Here is an 18,378-nt window from a genome sequence, read left to right as displayed (position 1 = left end):
CTGTACATATATATTATTATAGGGGATTGTGTGAAATAATCATTTTAAGAGCCACTCATGAATGGCAGTGGCAAGTGACAGTGACAATGCCCTAGAGACTGATCATATATACATATAATCAGCACCTAAGTCCCCTCTTTACATAAGCTAGGACCAGAGAGGACCAGGCAATGGCTGGTTATGACTTGGTAGGCAAATCTGTAAGCACCCCCAAATCCCCCTTCCATAGCTCAAAAGGATGGTAAGGTTGCAGGCATTACAAGAAACTATTGAGCTTGAGAGGGATTCGAACCCCAGTCCGGTGATCACCAGGCAGGAACATTTGCAGTAGACTTTTTCCTAGCTTACGGTTGGGTATAACACCTGTACAGTAGTAGGGGGACATCCTCCTGTGTATCTCTGGACATCCCCCTTCCTCTCTTTCCTCCCTTGCGTTTGAAGGCTGGGTTGTTAGAAGGACCTCTCAATTCAGGAGCTTAGTTTTAGGTGCTTGAGGCTCCTGTCCCATACTGGCCCCAATTGCCTTGGTGATGATCAGGGAGTAATGTTTGTTCCTCTTTTGTCTTTTTGTGGTAAAGTATTATTCAGTTTGAGTTGTCATTCCCATAGCCTCTAATCTTCACCCTATGGAAAGGGAGATTGATTAGGTCAGTGCACTAACCATTTGTTTGTGATGGAGTAGTGTCACTTTATTGCTATCGTAGGGACACTGCCAAGCTACTTGTGGCAGCGTTTCAACCTTGTAAATTTCCCGTGGATTCAAGTACCAAAAGCAGCGACACATGCATAGCAGGCTTGAGAGATCAAGCCCGTTCCAACCTCTCTATGTGGATGAATAGGCTTTGCTAAGATCTCATGCTTTTCAAAGTATGTGTCATGCAAGGAACTCTTGGGTTTCTTTTGTCCCCATATGCAGAGGATTGTGTCTTCCTTAACTTTGAAGGTCAACTTTTTCAGTACTGTATTCTCAAGGAGTCAACCCAGAGAAGAGTGATCGTTGAGTTCTATTGTCTCAACAAACATAAAATGCAATGCCTACAAAATAATGCCATAGCACTTGTCCAACAATTACAACCTTGAGGGTCTTGGACTTTTACTATCAATCTTAAAGACACATATTAGCATGTCCCTATTGCTCCTCACTTCCAGCTTCCTCTAGAATTTTGACTGGGGATAAGCTTGCATTGGTTCAGAGTAATGCCATTTGGTCTTAATATAGCTCCCATGAAATTCACAAAACTGACTAAGGCATTGACCAAGTTCCTCCATTCAGTGGTTATGGGTCATTGCTTATCTGGAATACTGGCTGGTCTGGGTGGAAACAAGAGAGTTGTGCCTTAAATACTCCAATTATGTCCTTCAAGTTCTTCAGGAATTAGGCTTTCTGGTCAGCTTGCAAAATTCAAGACTACAATAAAAAGTTTTCACATGGCTATGGCTTTTTTGGAATATGTCCACTGTAGCTCTTCCCAAGGCCTCTCAGAGAAGGATCCTATCCTTGGTCAAGAATTTTCCTTGGAAGTTTTTTTTTTCTTGAAATAGCAGCTGAAATGGGTCTTGGGCCTGCTCTAGTTTGCTTCAATGAGTGACCCAGTTCAGAAGACCAAGTTAAGAGACCTCATTTAGGTTTAGAGGAAAGCAGCTCCGAAGGAGCTTTGGGACAGACAGTCCATGTTATCCCTTGTAGTAAAATTATTTTTAGACTGTGGACCTCACTGTTAGCTCTCTCCATTTCAATTCCTTTGGTCTTTCCCCCAATTTCTCTGATCTTTCATGCAAATGCATCCAAGTCGAAGGAGACCTACATGTTTGGCAAATGTTCCCCTCAGTTTGTAGCCTTTCACATAGATGTGTTGGAAGTGATGACTGGGTTTCTTGCAAAAATCTTAATCTAAACAGGAACTAGCACATCAAAATCTTCATTGGCAACCAAACTACTATCTGTTGTCTCTGGAGAGAGGGATCTTGTTCAAGAACCCTGAATGCTCAGATTCTCCAATCTTGAAGTTCCTCATGAGTAAGGTCTGTTTCTCACCCCAGTCCACCAGTCAGGCTATCTTAGTAAGGTAGGGGATTCCTTGTTCAGATAGATAACCTTGGAAAAGAGTAGATCTTAGACAACAATATCTTCAAAATTGTTCGGGATCTCTTCGACGGCAGAGAACCATAAACTCTTGCAACTTCAAATGTGGACATTTGCACAGCAAGATATGCCTTGAATCTAGACTGGAAGAGATGGTCTTCAATTTATCTATTTCCGCTGAGTTTGTTTTTTAATTTTATGAAGATCTTATTGGACTACACAAGGACAGCCAAGCTTGTGGAACAACTATGGCTAAACAGTCCATGGTTTCCACTCTTTTGTCTGAGACCAAAGTCACCCCCTCAGCAACGCTGAATCACCTTCCCTCTGGTTGGGAAGTTTGTGATTATCTATATTACTGAAAGGTAAGTTTCATTAAAGTAAACAGGATTTTTAAACTAAAGTGCAGTAATTTATTTCCATACTTTCCTGTAAATGATAAGTTCTGCCCCTTCCTCTCCCTTTGATTAAACTGCTATGTTGTCAATACTGCCACAACATCAATCAGTGTAAATCACACTGTTAGTGCAGCCTCACGACCAGCACCCTTCCACCTAGCTCCCAAAACTTGGCAGGTTAGAGGTGGTATAGCAATCTAAGAGTGGTTAGATTTAGATGAAAGAAGATTTCATTATGTTCAATCTTATTGTTAGTTGATAAAGTTGGCACTTTGGTATTAGAGACCTTTTATTTAAAGGTAAGTATCAAAATGAATTGTTTTAATTTAAAAATCTTGCATATTCTTCCCCTACCATGAAATCACTCACAATTGACTTAGTCCTTTTTATTGTCTTTATACATGTGGCATTAAAGATAATCTTGAAATTCATGCTACTACACAACCCACTCACTTTCTTTTCTCTATTGTACCCATTGGTTGCAAGAGGTATCAGCTTGAGATCTAAGCTTAGAATCAAGTAGGTTGCCTAGTAAGAGGTCATACCACATTTTGAAACATTCCTCTTTTTCTCTCTTGGAAATATACGCACTGCATACAATACAAAAGATTAGACAATTTCTCTTTAAGTAACATTTATGATATACTCTAGTTTGGCAATAATTTAAATGTATGAAACTAAATATTTTTATCTATATTTGTTCTTTCTGTTTGAAAGTTTAATTTTTATTTGCATAAAAAGCAGTGACAAAATATATAGCTTATGTAAATTTTGGTATTAAATATTTTATTTGTTGCCTCTTACCTTAGTATTCCTTATTTTAGGGCACGTTTGGTAGAGGATGGTTACAGACAGTTAGCATCCTTATCTCCTCAGGGGCTTAAAGGACTTATCAGAGTACGGTTTATAAATGAACAAGGGTTAGACGAAGCAGGCATTGATCAAGATGGAGTTTTCAAAGGTAATTAAATTTTTGTTTCAAAAATGATTTTGTGAAATTTTTTGTATTAATATACAAAATTATTTAACTTTTTTAAGTAAGTTCTATGTTAAAATCTAAGTTATATTGTTTTTCCAGGGAATGCTTCATTACTTAGTTAGATAAGCTAGTACTGTATAAGTAAGTCAAATCACAAAACAAAATGATAAATTTCTGTTACAGATTTACTTTCCTGACATTTTAAATTTTTCACAGAATTTCTCGAGGAGACCCTGAAGAAAGTCTTTGATCCGTCTCTCAACCTTTACCGTTTGACAAGTGAAGAGAGACTTTATCCTTCGCCAACATCGTCATTAACAGAAAATCACCTTCAGTTATTTGAATTTACTGGTAGAATGTTAGGGAAAGCAGTTTATGAGGTAAGATTTTCTTTTGCTATATTTAGAGAGTATTTATATTCCTTATTAATGTTATGATAATATATGATTCCAGGCTTTAATTGATGGGAATGAGACTTTCAGTTGAATGTTATGAAAAGTAACTTGACAATATTTCGTGCTTAATCAGACCAAGGTACACCATATAAGAGCAACTTGTGTGACTTAGGAGCTAGATGAGGAAGCATATCCAGGAGTCATATCTCCAAGTTATAAGAAAATCACCTTTTTTTCCTATTTGAAATACAAACCTGAATCATATAAGTAGGAAATATGTTTCCAGCACATTCTGAACAGCTATTGAATCATTTAACGATTTAACGAGGCAGTTAAGCCACAGATGGGAGTGAGGGCTAGGAGCCCTACCCCTCACCTGTCAAAAGGTGTTTACTGTACTGTACTTATGTTTTTAGCTGCTACGAGTACAAAAATACTGTTGTTATTATTATTATTACTAGCTAAGTTACACCCCGTGTTGGAAAACCAGGATGCTATAAGCCATGTAAGGGCTTCAACAAGGAAAATAGTGTACCCTCAAGCAAGAGAACTCTAACACACAAAACAGTGGAAGACTATGGTACAGATGCTGTGGCACTAATCTAGGCTAGAGAACAGTGATAAGATTTTGAAGTCTCCATTTCCTAGAACTGCTTACCATACCTAAAGAGTTTCCTCTAGTGTCACTAAGTGGAAAAAAAGCCACTGAACAATTACATTGCTCTAGGTAACCCCTTGAGTGGAGAAGATTTTTTTGGTTGTCCTAATGTTGTCAGGTGTTTGAGGAAAGAGGAGAATGCGTAAAGAATAGGCCAGACTATTCGGTGTATGTGCAAGCAAATGAAAATGAGTCGTAACCAGATAGAGATCCATTGTAGTACTATCAGGCCAGTCAAAGGACCCAATAACTCTCTAACAGTAGTATCTCAACAGGTGGCTGGTGCTGTGGCCAACCTACTACTTATAGTACTAATCGAAAATTGTCTCCCTAGTTTGTATGCTTAGAGTTTGAATTGCATACCATGTTACTATCTGGTATCAACCTATTGTCAATAAGCAAATTGTTGGGAGACCAGTAACTTGAATAGAAATATAATGGTCTTTTAGCCACTGAGAATTATAATATACTGGTTTCTTCTTTTTATAGTTTGTAAATACAGTTAAAGTTTGTTTTCCGTTATCGCCCCTCGACCTCATTTGTGGATAAGTTTAATTTATTATCATTAGGATTGGTTAGTGTGGAGAAAGCAAGTAAAAGTTGTACTGTACATCTGGACTAAAGAAGACTTTCTTGTAATTAGGAAACTAGTGATTGACCCACCCAAACACTAGCGATCTAATGGGTGAAATAGAAAGAAGTAATTTCTTTTGCTATATGTTATTCCTTTTGTAGTTTTACTTTGAGAGTACATAATTCATGCCTTATTTTACTGTTTTGAATAAAGTTGAATAAGTGATACCAATCTTCTGATGCCAAGATTGCTTCAGAATTTTTGAATTGTACTCTTGGCCAAATATTTCAACATTTTGAATTTGGAAAAAAGGAACCCTCTTTATTTTATCCTTGCATTAAAGAGCTATATTATACTATGACAAGCTTCTTTTCCCACTCCTTTCGGTGCCAACGGTTACAGGTATTTGTTTAAAACCAGTGTAAACACAAAGAAATTACAATAATAATAAGAATAAAAGTAATGTACCCTTGTATTTTATTTTTCACATTTTACTCCTGGCCATGTTGAGATAATGGAAAATGGCTGTCTGCTAAAGAAGGTGATGAATGCAAGAGTTGATGGGAGAAGTACAAGAGGAAGGCCAAGGTTTGGGTGGATGGATGGAGTGAAGGAAGCTCTGGGTGATAGGAGGATAGATGTGAGAGAGGCAAGAGAGCGTGCTAGAAATAGGAATAAATGGCGAGCGATTGTGACGCAGTTCCGGTAGGCCCTGCTGCTGCCTCCGATGCCTTAGATGACCGCGGAGGTAGCAGCAGTAGGGGATTCAGCATTATGAAGCTTCATCTGTGGTGGATAATGTGGGAGGGTGGGCTGTGGCACCCTAGCAGTACCAGCTGAACTCGGTTGAGTCCCTTGTTAGGCTGGGAGGAACGTAGAGAGTAGAGGTCCCCTTTTTTGTTTTTGTTTCATTTGTTGATGTCGGCTACCCCCCAAAATTGGGGGAAGTGCCTTGGTATATGTATGTATGTATGTACTCCTGTATTACCTTCACATGATTTTGTTCTAACAAGGTTCTCAGATCCATTGCTGTTTTAGTAAATGTATTCCTGAATGTTTCATCTATTTAGCAAGGGAAATTTTGTTAACTTCTCATTAATCAGTATCAAAATCTTTAGCAATGTAAAACAAAGAATTTTTTTTACTTAAAAGGTAATTATATTGATAGTACAATAATGTAAAAGATCATCCCTAGTTGACTGAGAGTATATGGTAATGTTTGCTTCTCTTCCAGGGTATTGTAATTGATTGTCCATTTGCATCATTCTTTTTGAGTCAAGTCCTAGGAGAGCATCAGTCATCTCTCTATTCATCAATAGATGAACTTCCATCATTAGATCCTGAATTATACAAGTCTTTGACATATATAAAGGTAATCTTAACCCTTCATTGACATTTGACGTAATTTACGTCCAATACTTGCTAGTTTTTTCTCTTTCTTTTATTATTTATGTATATGAACATTTTTTTAAAATCCTGTGTGTAAAATTATTTATCACTGGAAAGGAAATTTATTTAGCTATATGATAATGAATAATGTGAAGTTCTGTCTTGCATAATATTTGTGCTAAGATGAGTTAAGGGACGTGACTCGGCCACATGGAAGCAATGTTTTTTCAATATTAAACTTAGCAGGTGATTATATAAGCTGCAGCTCTGCTGCCCGACAGAAAAACTCTACATTCAAAATACGCCAGCGATCGCTATGCAGGTAGGGGGTGTACATCAACAGCGCCATCTGTCGAGCAGGTACTCAGTACTCAATGTAAACACAGAACCAATTTTCTCTCTGTCGTGCCACCGGCAAGACCTACTAAATTCGCTATTGCTTACTGGATTGGTTTTCACATATTTTGGTGAAGTACACATTTCTAGTTTTGAGCTTTCGCTATGCAGGTGTTTTATCTTCATCTCAAAACTTGAACTCGTTTTGGATAGATTTAATTATGGTGACAAGGAGAGTATGGACTCTCTTTCACTTTTAAATGGCCGACCCTTCCCTTAGACTGAAGTGTGTTTAGGTTTTTAGTAATTTTGCTTAACACGTTATGGATCTATATATTTTATATCTCTCCGCCTTTATTAGGCCTCTTCGATTAACTTTCCATTTATTATAAACATATAAAAATAAATTTTTATGTTTTGTTTATATGCGACCTTTCCTGATAGTAGGCGGTCCTAACTTGGAACCGAAGTTAATCAACGTTGAGCCCGTTATATCGTATTTAGCCTTTAAAGAATTTAAAACTTTTTAAATTTAATGTTTTATGAAAGAATTTCTTTGATAGTCTTCGTACTGTTTTCAAAGATGAACTAACGTTTAGTTTTTTAGACTACGCAGTTGTTGACGTTCAGGACGTTCAACATGCGCTCTATCGTTACGATAGAGAGAGAGAGTATCACGGTTTCACTTTGCAGTAAGAGTAAATCGATTCTGACGTTTTGTTCATTCTTTCTTAGCTTAAATGTTTTAAATTCTAAATTAAAGGAACTTTTTATTTGGAAAACCTTTCAGTTTTTTCCTTTAGTCAAATAACATGTTTTTTTGACGATATATAATTGGGCTCTTCTCTTAGGTGCGAAATCAAGAGAGAAAGAGAGAGAGAGAGAGAGACGGAGGGAGAGAGAGGAGAGAAAACGTTCCGTTCAAGCGGGTAACGTTGTTCTCGTGTTACTCTCGTCCCTAGTCTCTGTACGGGGAGGAAGGTAAAACGTTTCTAGGGTTTTATTCTTGTCCCCAGGCTATGTGCGGTGAGAGATTGTAAACGTAGTTTATTTGAACTAGTGTTTAGTCTCTTTCCCAGCCACTGAATTTTTTATCTTTATATATGTTTTCTGTTTTTTTGCTAGTATTAATGAGCTGCATTATACGACTGATTTCGCAATTACTACCTTTTAATGAAGGGTAGAATTGCGTGTTTCAGGTAGAAATCAGTAAAAGTTTCGATTTCAGTGAAATAAGTGCAAAACAGAAAATCGATAAAGTGATATGCGCAAAGTGTTACAGTGTTGCGTCCCAGGGTTCGTCTGTTCGTGTCTGTCGTTCACCTAGTCCGGGACCTCTTGCAAGCTCCCAAGCCCAGGGGAGAAGTAATGTCGAACGACTTATGGGTTCGAGAGGCCTTGATCAACGAACAGACGTTTTTCCCTCTGTGGTTTCGGGCGTATCTACCCAAGATCGCCCCACCCACACAAAGACGAGAGAGCCCATTTATTTCTCGTCTGCGGAAGAGGTTTCTCGTAAGAAACCATGGACCAAGGTCTCGCGGCTTATTAAGCGCAAGTCGGTCCCTTCCGCGCAAGTCCAACGGCCCAGTTGTAGCCACTGGGTCAGTTCGGACTCGCTGCAGTCTTCCGACGACTGCTCACCTCCTAAGAGAGGCAAAGCGGTACCGCATCAGGCAGTCACACCGTCTGTTGCCGCACCTGCTCTTGTAGACCCTAAGTGGTCTTTGCTGCAGACCATGCAGTCTCAGTTAACGTCATTGATGCAGGACTTTCGTGCGGAGAAGGTTGACACCAACCTCTAGCCTACAACCAACCACGGTTGTGCGTCCTGTGGACGCTGAGGCGACCTTCTGCCGCACTCCAGCTGAGAGAGTCCCGCCACCCATGCGTTCCAGTGTACCCTGCCAGCCGCATGTTGACGTTCAGCGACGCACGGAACCTTCCGTTGACGTTCGCGAGGTACAACAACAGTCTAAGTTGTTTTGTTTTGACGCGGTGCGTCAACCTCCGCATTCTAGAGTTGTTTTGACTGCTCAGTCTAGACAGTCAAAGCAGTCTCGAGTGGACACTGTACGTCCTCACGCACCTGTTGTGGTTGACAGTTCAGTTGTTGACAGTTCACAGACTGTCAAGCAGTTACATGACGTTGCCTTCTGGTCTGCTACTAATGCTCCAGTGAGAGACTCACTGAGGTAACCTAGCTTTTATCGGACAAGGTTCCTGTAGATGAGGAAGTTGCTGTTCTCCCTCCTACTGATATTCCCTTGAGGACTCTGTCAGATGGAGAGGAGCCTTAAGCTGCTTAGCCTCCTATGGACTTTAATTAAATCATGATGATTTTTTTTTAAGGATCTTCGTCCGGATCTTGTAACTGCTGCTCCTCGTTCGCCTAAACGTCAGAACTTACACTAGGCCTAGCTACTTCGAAGCCGTTGTTTTTAAGCTAGTGCTCTCTCGCTCTCCTAGAGAGCGTTACGTTGGCTAGGCGACTGGTTTTTTCACCAGGAGGAGTTTTTAGGGATACAGCCTTTGATTTCCCTTCTTTTAAACTGGCTTATAGAGCGAGAGTCTGATATGACACGAGAGAAGTTCTCGGCTTGGGAGTTCATGCCTCTGCCCAGATAGACTTCTCAATTCTGGTAGACTCGCCCTGGCGCCTAGCCAGGAGACGCTCCAAGTTGTTTACAGGTCAACTTCTCAGCTTTTGTCAAGCCTTTGAAGTTTTGCTGTACTATTATGTCACACATAACAAGGCTTTCAGGGATGGTAAACGGTTCCGCCTCAGTCGCTAACCCCGTCTGTTACCACACCTGCTCCCGTAGACCCTAAATGGGCTTTGCTGCAAGCCATGCAGTCCAAGCTTGCGTCCTTGATAGAGGACTTAAATGCGGAGAAGAACCTTCTGGCCAACAACCTTCCAACCGGTCGGTTGTGCGCCCTGTTGACGCTGAGGTAACCTACTCCAGTTGAGGTGGTTCCTCCTTCTGGCCAACAACCTTCCAACCGGTCGGTTGTGCGCCCTGTTGACGCTGAGGTAACCTACTCGCGTCTGCCAGTTGAGGTGGTTACTCCACCGATGCGACCCAGTGTGGGTTGCCAGTCGCACGTTGACGTTAAGCGACGCTTGGAGGTGGTTGTTGACGTTCAGGACGTTCAACAACCAGCAGAGGTGACTTGTTGTGACGCAGTGCGTCAACCTCAGCAACCCGGTAGGGTGTTGACTGCACAACCCAGACGGTCTAGACAGTTTCGGGTTGACGCTGTACTTCCTCGCGCACCCATGGTTGTTGACAGTTCACAGACTGTGCAGCAGTTCCATGATATTGCGTCCGGCTCCGTCACGCATCCACCAGTGCGACCGGATTCAGCGAGTCAGACGTTGCCCACTCCGTTGCCGTTTCCTCATCAGTTTCGGATGAGGAACCCTCTGATGAGGACGTTGCTGAACAAGACGATCAGCCCCCAGCCCTGCTATCCATTCAGAAGATGCTGAAGAAGGAACGCTGCTCAGTCAGGCTGTGGATGAGTCTGGTAGGGACACTGTCATCCGTGGATCAATTTGTGTCACTAGGAAGACTACACCTCCGTACTCTTCTATACCATCTAGCTTTTCACTGGAAAAAGGACAAGACGCTAGAAGCGGTCTCGATCCCGGTTTCCGGAAAGATAAAGTCTTGTCTGACTTGGTGAAAGGACTATATCAACCTTAGAGAGGGTCTTCCCCTGACTGTTCAGACTCCCAACCACGTTCTCTTCTCGGACGCATCGGACGTAGGCTGGGGTGCGACATTAGACGGTCGGGAATGCTCGGGATTATGGAACTCGAGTCAAAGGACAATGCATTTCAACTGCAAGGAGCTACTGGCAGTACGTCTGACCTGGAAAAGCTTCAGGTCTCTCCTTCAAGGCAAAGTGGTGGAGGTGAACTCGGACAACACCACGGCTTTGGCGTACATCTCCAAGCAAGGAGGGACCTACTCTCTGACGTTGTACGAGATCGCAAGGGACCTCCTCACCTGGTCAAAAGGTCTAGACATATCACTAGTAACGAGGTTCATCCAAGGCAACTTGAATGTCATGGCAGATTGTCTCAGTCGGAAGGGACAAATAATTCCAACAGAATGGACCCTCCACAAGGATGTATGCAAGAGACTTTGGGCCACCTGGGGCCAGCCAACCATAGATCTCTTCGCAACCTCGATGACCAAGAGGCTCCCAATATTTTGCTCACCAATCCCGGACCCAGCAGCAGTTCATATAGATGCCTTTCTACTAGATTGGTCACACCTAGATCTATATGCATTCCCTCCGTTCAAGATTGTCAACAAGGTACTGCAGAAGTTCGCCTCTCACGAAGGGACAAGGTTGACGCTAGTTGCTTCCCTCTGGCCCGCGAGAGAATGGTTCACCGAGGTACTTCGATGGCTAGTAGACGTTCCCAGAACACTTCCCCTAAGGGTGGACCTTCTACGTCAGCCACACGTAAAGAAGGTACACCAAGGCCTCCACGCTCTTCGTCTGACTGCCTTCAGACTATCGGAAGACTCTCGAGAGCTAGAGGCTTTTCGAAGGAGGCAGCCAGAGCGATTGCTAGAGCAAGGAGAACATCCACCCTTAGAGTCTACCAATCGAAGTGGGAAATCTTCCGAAACTGGTGCAAGTCAGTATCCGTATCCTCGACCAGTACCTCTGTAACTCAAATAGCTGACTTCCTCTTATATCTGAGGAAAGAACGATCTCTTTCAGCTCCCACTTTCAAGGGTTACAGAAGCATGTTGGCATCAGTCTTCCGTCACAGAGGCTTAGATCTTTCCAACAATAAAGATCTACAGGACCTCCTTAAGTCTTTTGAGACCACGAAGGAGCGTCGTTTGGTTACACCTGGTTGGAATTTAGACGTGGTACTAAGATTCCTTATGTCAGACAGGTTCGAACCGCTACAATCAGCCTCCCTGAAAGATCTCACCTTAAAGACTCTTTTCCTGGTATGCTTAGCCACAGCTAAAAGAGTCAGTGAGATTCATGCCTTCAGCAAGAACATCGGATTCTCATCCGAAACGGCTACATGTTCTACAACTTGGCTTTCTAGCCAAAAACGAGCTGCCTTCTCGGCCTTGGCCAATATCGTTCGATATTCCAAACTTATCGTATGTTGGAAATGAACTAGAAAGAGTCTTATGTCCTGTAAGAGCTCTTAAGTTCTATTTAAAACGAACTAAACCTTTACGAGGCCCGTCTGAAGCTTTATGGTGTTCAGTTAAGAAACCATCTTTGCCTATGTCAAAGAATGCTTTATCCTATTTTATCAGACTGTTAATACGAGAAGCTCATTCCCATCTGAATGAGGAAGACCAAGCTTTGCTGAAGGTAAGGACACACGAAGTTAGAGCTGTCGCAACTTCCGTGGCCTTTAAACAAAATAGATCTCTGCAAAGTATAATCGACGCAACCTATTGGAAAAGCAAGTCAGTGTTCGCGTCTTTTTATCTTAAGAATGTCCAGTCTCTTTACGAGAACTGCTACACTCTGGGACCATTCGTAGTAACGAGTGCAGTAGTGGGTGAGGGCTCAACCACTACAATTCCCTAATTCCATAACCTTTTTAATCTTTCTCTTGAAATGTTTTATTATTGTTTTTGGGTTGTCCGGAAGGCTAAGAAGCCTTTCGCATCCTACTTGATTTGGCGGGTGGTCAAAGTCATTTCTTGAGAAGCGCCTAGATTAGAGGTTTTGATGAGGTCCTGTTGTATGGGTTGCAACCCTTGATACTTCAGATCCTAGGGGTCGCTCAGCATCCTAAGAGGATCGCGAGGCTCCGTAAGGAAGACGTACTTAAAAAGGCAGAGTAATTGTTCAAGTCGACTTCCTTACCAGGTACTTATTTATTTTATGTTTGTTATTTTGAATAACTGCTAAAATGAAATACAAAATACTTAGCTCATAATAATGTAAACAAGTAATGCTGGTCTCTACCCACCCCCCTGGGTGTGAATCAGCTTATATAATCACCGGCTAAGTTTAATATTGAAAAATGTTATTTTTATTAATAAAATAAATTTTTGAATATACTTACCCGGTGATTATATATTAAAGGACCCTCCCTTCCTCCCCAATAGAGACCCAGTGGACCGAGGAGAAAATTGGTTCTGTGTTTACATTGAGTACTGAGTACCTGCTCGACAGATGGCGCTGTTGATGTACACCCCCTACCTGCATAGCGATCGCTGGCGTATTTTGAACGTAGAGTTTTTCTGTCGGGCAGCAGAGCTGCAGCTTATATAATCACCGGGTAAGTATATTCAAAAATTTATTTTATTAATAAAAATAACATATTTATGGGTTACTTCAAACTCTTACTTCTTTTTTTATTTACTGATGGATTTCTTTCATTTAAAAGCTATAGGAAAGAGAATTTTATATTCCAAAAGTTGTACACAGAAAAGTTTCATATCCCTTTTTTCTCTTTTTTTCTATGTATTTGTTCAATGTATCGGAATTACTTTCAATGGTAGCCATTTTTCATATGGAAGTTTTCTGGGGTTTTTTTTTAAAGTGGATGTACAAATTGTAGATTATAAAATTCCCTATCTTTTCCTGTTTGAATGATAAAAGCGGTCCATATGGAAAAAAATAGTACAAAATGTTATTTGAAAATTTCAAGTTTTGAGAAAACAGGCTTCTATTTGTTTAGTTTTTGTAGACATTGGTTGACTATACTTTAGGATGCATAAATATGAACTGTAAGGGTTAATTTTCCTCAACACTGGGATCATAAGGACAGGATCATCATATTTCAGGGTTATTTATTATGCAGTAACGAAGCCCTTCCTTAAATCCAGAAATATATACACTACCCAGTACATGTACCAAATGCACACACGAGTAAGACGCTGCTAGCACAATACAGTATATTCTCATTAGCGTACTTTCTGGGCAAATTTTATGCTTTATTCGTATTATTCATTCACTCTGAAACTTTGTGCATCTTTCACCGTAATCATAACATAGAAATTGTAAATATATAAACAGTGGTGAGCCTCTTCCTTCAAATCCAGAAAAATATACACTATATGTACTAAATGCATATATGTGAATAAGACATTACTAGTATAATATGTTCTCGTCTTTGTATTTTCTGGGCATATTTTATTCTTTAGTCATATTTATTGGTAGTTATTGTCTCTGATAATTTGTGCAACATTCAACATACCCATAACATAAAAAGACATAGAAATACAATGAACATTATCTAGAAAATGTTTACTTACAATGCTATCAAGAAACACAGAAAGCCAAGAGACTCTGATGAGGGGTTAGAGAGAATTGCTAATGAGAAACTGACATAAATATCTTTCCCCCCAAACTCTAAGAAAAATAAATAAATAGGTCCAGTACTTTGGTCAGAAAAAGGTTACGTAAGGGACCGGATGCGCTTATATAGGTATAAGAAAAGGATGTTGTAGCAATAAAACATATTGTATTAATTAAAACTACATTTGAAACATGAAATATTAATGTTCTCCAAGCCAAAAATTCAATAATCTGAATGTTAAAGATTCCAAAAAAGGGCCTTGGGTTTTGAGTGCCAAAACATATGGTGAGGTTTTTTTGCTCAAGTGGATAATGATGATATTTATGTATTGAAGTCTTTTAAATTCAATCCTATTTATAAGAACCTATAATAAGTACAGTAGTCTGTTTCAAGAATATTGCAGGACCAGTTCAAGTGTTCTTATATTATATTTCATAATTTCTTGGTTTAACTGTTGAATTCAGAAGACTTCCACAACATAAACAGTTTCATACATCAACTAACAAAGCTCATTAGCAACATGTATCTGAATTTCCTCAAAGATCGGAAGCTAGCTTAGTATGGTCATAAGCTCATGTACTAACATCAACAGAAGCACTAAAAATTGCATGTGACAGGTTTATTGGAATAAATATACAGACATCAACATAATTTGTTAAAAAATAATGATAACCCACTGATGCACTGTATATATAAAAGGCATTTACACCATGAACGAGCATAGTTTGAACAACATATAACAAAGAATAGAGGTGTAAAAGGATAGCAAAATCCTTCTCTAATATGAAATATGAGATAAAAATCTTATTTCCTTAAAGAAAGCATATCTTTAACATGAAAATTGAAAACCTTTTACTTCTTTTAAGAAAAGTTAACCATTAAAAACTTGTAGGACAGCTAAATCTGATCATTAACTACTGTATTATGCAATCATTTACACCATCAAAATTACTGTATAAGATTAGGAAAAAAGTAGTGTCAACCATCAGAGAAAGAGAATAAAAACATCAAAAACGTTCAACTTTGCTATTAACAAATAACAGTATTAAATGACACACTATAAAAATCATGATTGCCCTGAAAATACTAACCACAAGAACAAAAGGTAAGTAATTGTCAGCGGTAAACAATTCAAAATGATGAATTCATGTCTCAGAAACAAAGAAGACTCATATGAAGATTGCTTAGAAGACCTAATAATTTGGCAATCCTCTACTAAAAAGTTTCTTTAACACAGTTCAAACACACCTGTATATTCCAATTAAGAAAGTGAGTGAATACCAACCAAAAAATCCTACAATTTATGAAAAATAATACATATATACAAAGTAGTTTTTCAAAATGTTCTACTAGAAGGAATGAATTATGGTGGTCTAGGTTAGGTGAGGCCCTTTGCATCAATAGGCATAGGAGGAGATGATAATGATGAGGTTAGGTGAAACTCCTTCAGGCCTGATTCTGTCGACATATACTTTCACCAGCTCATAAGGAAAAAATTCATTTATTTATAGAAAATTGTCTCATTTATTCCATCATAGAAGTAATAGCACATGAATGGTGGGCAAGACTCATAGATATGATTAGTGTTGTAAAAGCAGATATGAAGTATATAATATAAACATACATCAAAATCATAACTTTTTTAAACTATTACTGTATAAGGAACAAATGGGCTTTCTATGTATATTTTGTAAACCTACAAATAGGGTGTAAATGTTATAATGGTAAATGTACAAAAAAAAAAAAAAAAAGAAAGAGTAAGATTAAGATAGTTTCCTGTTCCTATCTCTCATCAGATAGCTACTAGATTCATTATGATTTATGTTTCATAGGAAATTATAACTTAACTTGGTAGATTTTTTTAAATTTTTAGTATGGTCCATGCCTGACAGGAATTATATGGGATTTTCTTCTTTAAGTTTTGAATGATCTCCTAGAGATACAGAATAACCAGTGTAATGATAAGGCATTAGTTTGTATTCTAAGAAAAACTAAAATGTATGAAAAAATATAATTTTCATGATTTTTGCAAAAGAATTTTTTGTCTAACCATTACTGTATATCTGATTTCATTCCCTTTTAATTTCAGCATTATGATGGAGATGTAAGTGACCTTGACTTGACTTTTTCGTATGATGAAGATTATTTGGGACAGATTATCAACCATGAACTGCGACCTGGAGGTAAAGCTATTTCTGTCACAAATGACAATAAAATAGTTTATATCCACTTAATGGCCCACTTCAAGATGCATACCCAGATAAGAGAGCAGGTCATATCATTCATTCGAGGTTTTAGATCAATTATAAATCCTGATTGGTTATCTCTGTTTTCTGTACCTGAGGTAAGTTTGGGTAACCATTTTAATTATTGTTACATCTTTGTATAATATAGCTTGATCTAAGTGTAATTTTAAGAAAAATATCTAAAAGATGTCAATACAAACTAATTTTTTTACCTAGTCTAATCATGCTCTAATTTCATTGTACGTGATTCCTAGACATATCTTCTATAAGGAAAAGATGATAATAAAGTGTCTCAGTTAGTTAGGGGCATACACAAAGGTCCCCAATGGTCTATAGTAATATGTGAACAATTCTGAATAACCTGATTCAGCTGTGACAGACTAGTTGAGTCAGGAAGCTGGTAGTTCTGGTAAAAATAGTGCTTTTACTGTACAGTAATGGCTCTAGATACGAAATAAATTTGTTCCGGAGTGGCTTTCATATTGTGAATTTTTCATATGATTTCATGTAAATTGCCTAATTTGTTCCAACCCCTACAAAAGCACCACATTAGATTTTATAATAAAGCTAAACTGTACTAACCACAATGAAATACAGCTATTTGGATCATTCAATACCTAACCTAACCATTAAGACCTGTAAATGAAGTATTATTAGAACACAGTATTGCAATAATAAATAAGAAATAAAAAAATTGTGGAACCTTACCTTTCGAGTGAGGCGATGTCTGTAAGTGAAAAAATTGTGGAACCTTACCTTTCGAGTGAGGCGATGTCTGTAAGTGAAAGTGGCAACAGAGGGGGACAAGTGGCAAAAAATATTAACACTTAACTTTTCAAAACACATTAACCAATGACAGAAAACATTAACACTTAACTTTATGAAACTCATTAACAAACGGCAGAAAACATTAACTTCTTTCTTCTTTGTCTGCATCTTTTCCCACTTTTATGAGGAGTCGATGTGTCTGGCCAGCGTTCTCCACCTACCTCTGTCCCACACTTCATCACCGGTTAATCCCTTTGATCGAAGGTCATCCTTGATACAGTCCATCCACCTTTGTGTTGGTCTCCCTCTCCTCCTTCCCTGTACCCCCATTTCCATCACTATCCTCCCAATATACTGTTCATCTCTTCTCATGACATGACCATACCACCTCAGTCTACTTTCTTGGATCTTATCTGATAGTTCTCTTAACTCCTGTGGTACCCTTAGTTACCTCATTCCGTATCTTATCTCTTCTTGTCACCCCACACATCCATCTCAACATTCTCATCTCTGCCACATCCAGCTTCTCTTCTGTCTTCTTTATTACCCACGTCTCTGCTCCATACATCATTTCCAGTCTTACAACTGTCCTGTGCACTTTACCTTTCAACTTAACTCCTATTTTCCTGTCGCATAGTACTCCACACACTTTTTTCCAATTCTTTGATCCTGCTTGTATTCTGTGGTTTATTTCTGCCCCCAGGTTACCCTCCTCTGCAACTGTTGATCCTAAATACTTGAAATTTTCAACTCTTTTTCAATCTCTCTCCTTGTAAACTAACTTCCCCATTCTCGCCATTTTTCAATCTCAAATACTCTGTCTTTTTCCTGCTGATCTTCAATCCTCTATATTTTCCATTTCTCTTCTCCACTCCTCCAGTTTCTCTTCTACTACCTCTCGCTTAGTGCTACACAGTATAACATCATCAGCAAAAAGCATACACCAAGGAGACTGGTCTCTAAAGCCCCTATTACACTTATCCAGTTTCCTACGGCGCCGTCGGTCGCGATGCTTGCATATGTTCAAACCGGAGCATGTGATAGCAAATCGGCTGTATGAAAGCTCAACCACGGCCGACCGGATGAACTTTTGCCAGTACTAAAGTTGGCCGGACGACCGTCGTACGTCAGGACTGAGGACGTAGCGTGTAATTGCTCACCATATGGTATGACACCAGTCTGAGTGGCTGAAGGACACTCATGTTGACTATTTGCTTCTCTCATGCAAGTGTCCTTT

The 18,378-nt window shown here is 39.3% G+C and overlaps 1 protein-coding gene across 1 annotated transcript in view; it reads left to right on the top strand.

The window, feature by feature from the left end:
• LOC137645682 (ubiquitin-protein ligase E3B) overlaps positions 1 to 18,378 on the top strand; it is a 210,052-nt gene that overhangs the window by 148,520 nt on the left and 43,154 nt on the right. The window contains exons 14-17 of the mRNA XM_068378530.1: positions 3,306 to 3,442; positions 3,677 to 3,840; positions 6,322 to 6,459; positions 16,217 to 16,471. Of these exons, the coding sequence (XP_068234631.1) occupies positions 3,306 to 3,442; positions 3,677 to 3,840; positions 6,322 to 6,459; positions 16,217 to 16,471 (694 nt within the window). The remainder of the gene's footprint in view (positions 1 to 3,305; positions 3,443 to 3,676; positions 3,841 to 6,321; positions 6,460 to 16,216; positions 16,472 to 18,378) is intronic.

Source organism: Palaemon carinicauda, chromosome 8 (genome assembly GCF_036898095.1).
Source record: "Palaemon carinicauda isolate YSFRI2023 chromosome 8, ASM3689809v2, whole genome shotgun sequence".
Lineage (NCBI taxonomy): Eukaryota > Metazoa > Arthropoda > Malacostraca > Decapoda > Palaemonidae > Palaemon > Palaemon carinicauda.
This window is presented reverse-complemented; position numbering and strand designations above follow the sequence as displayed.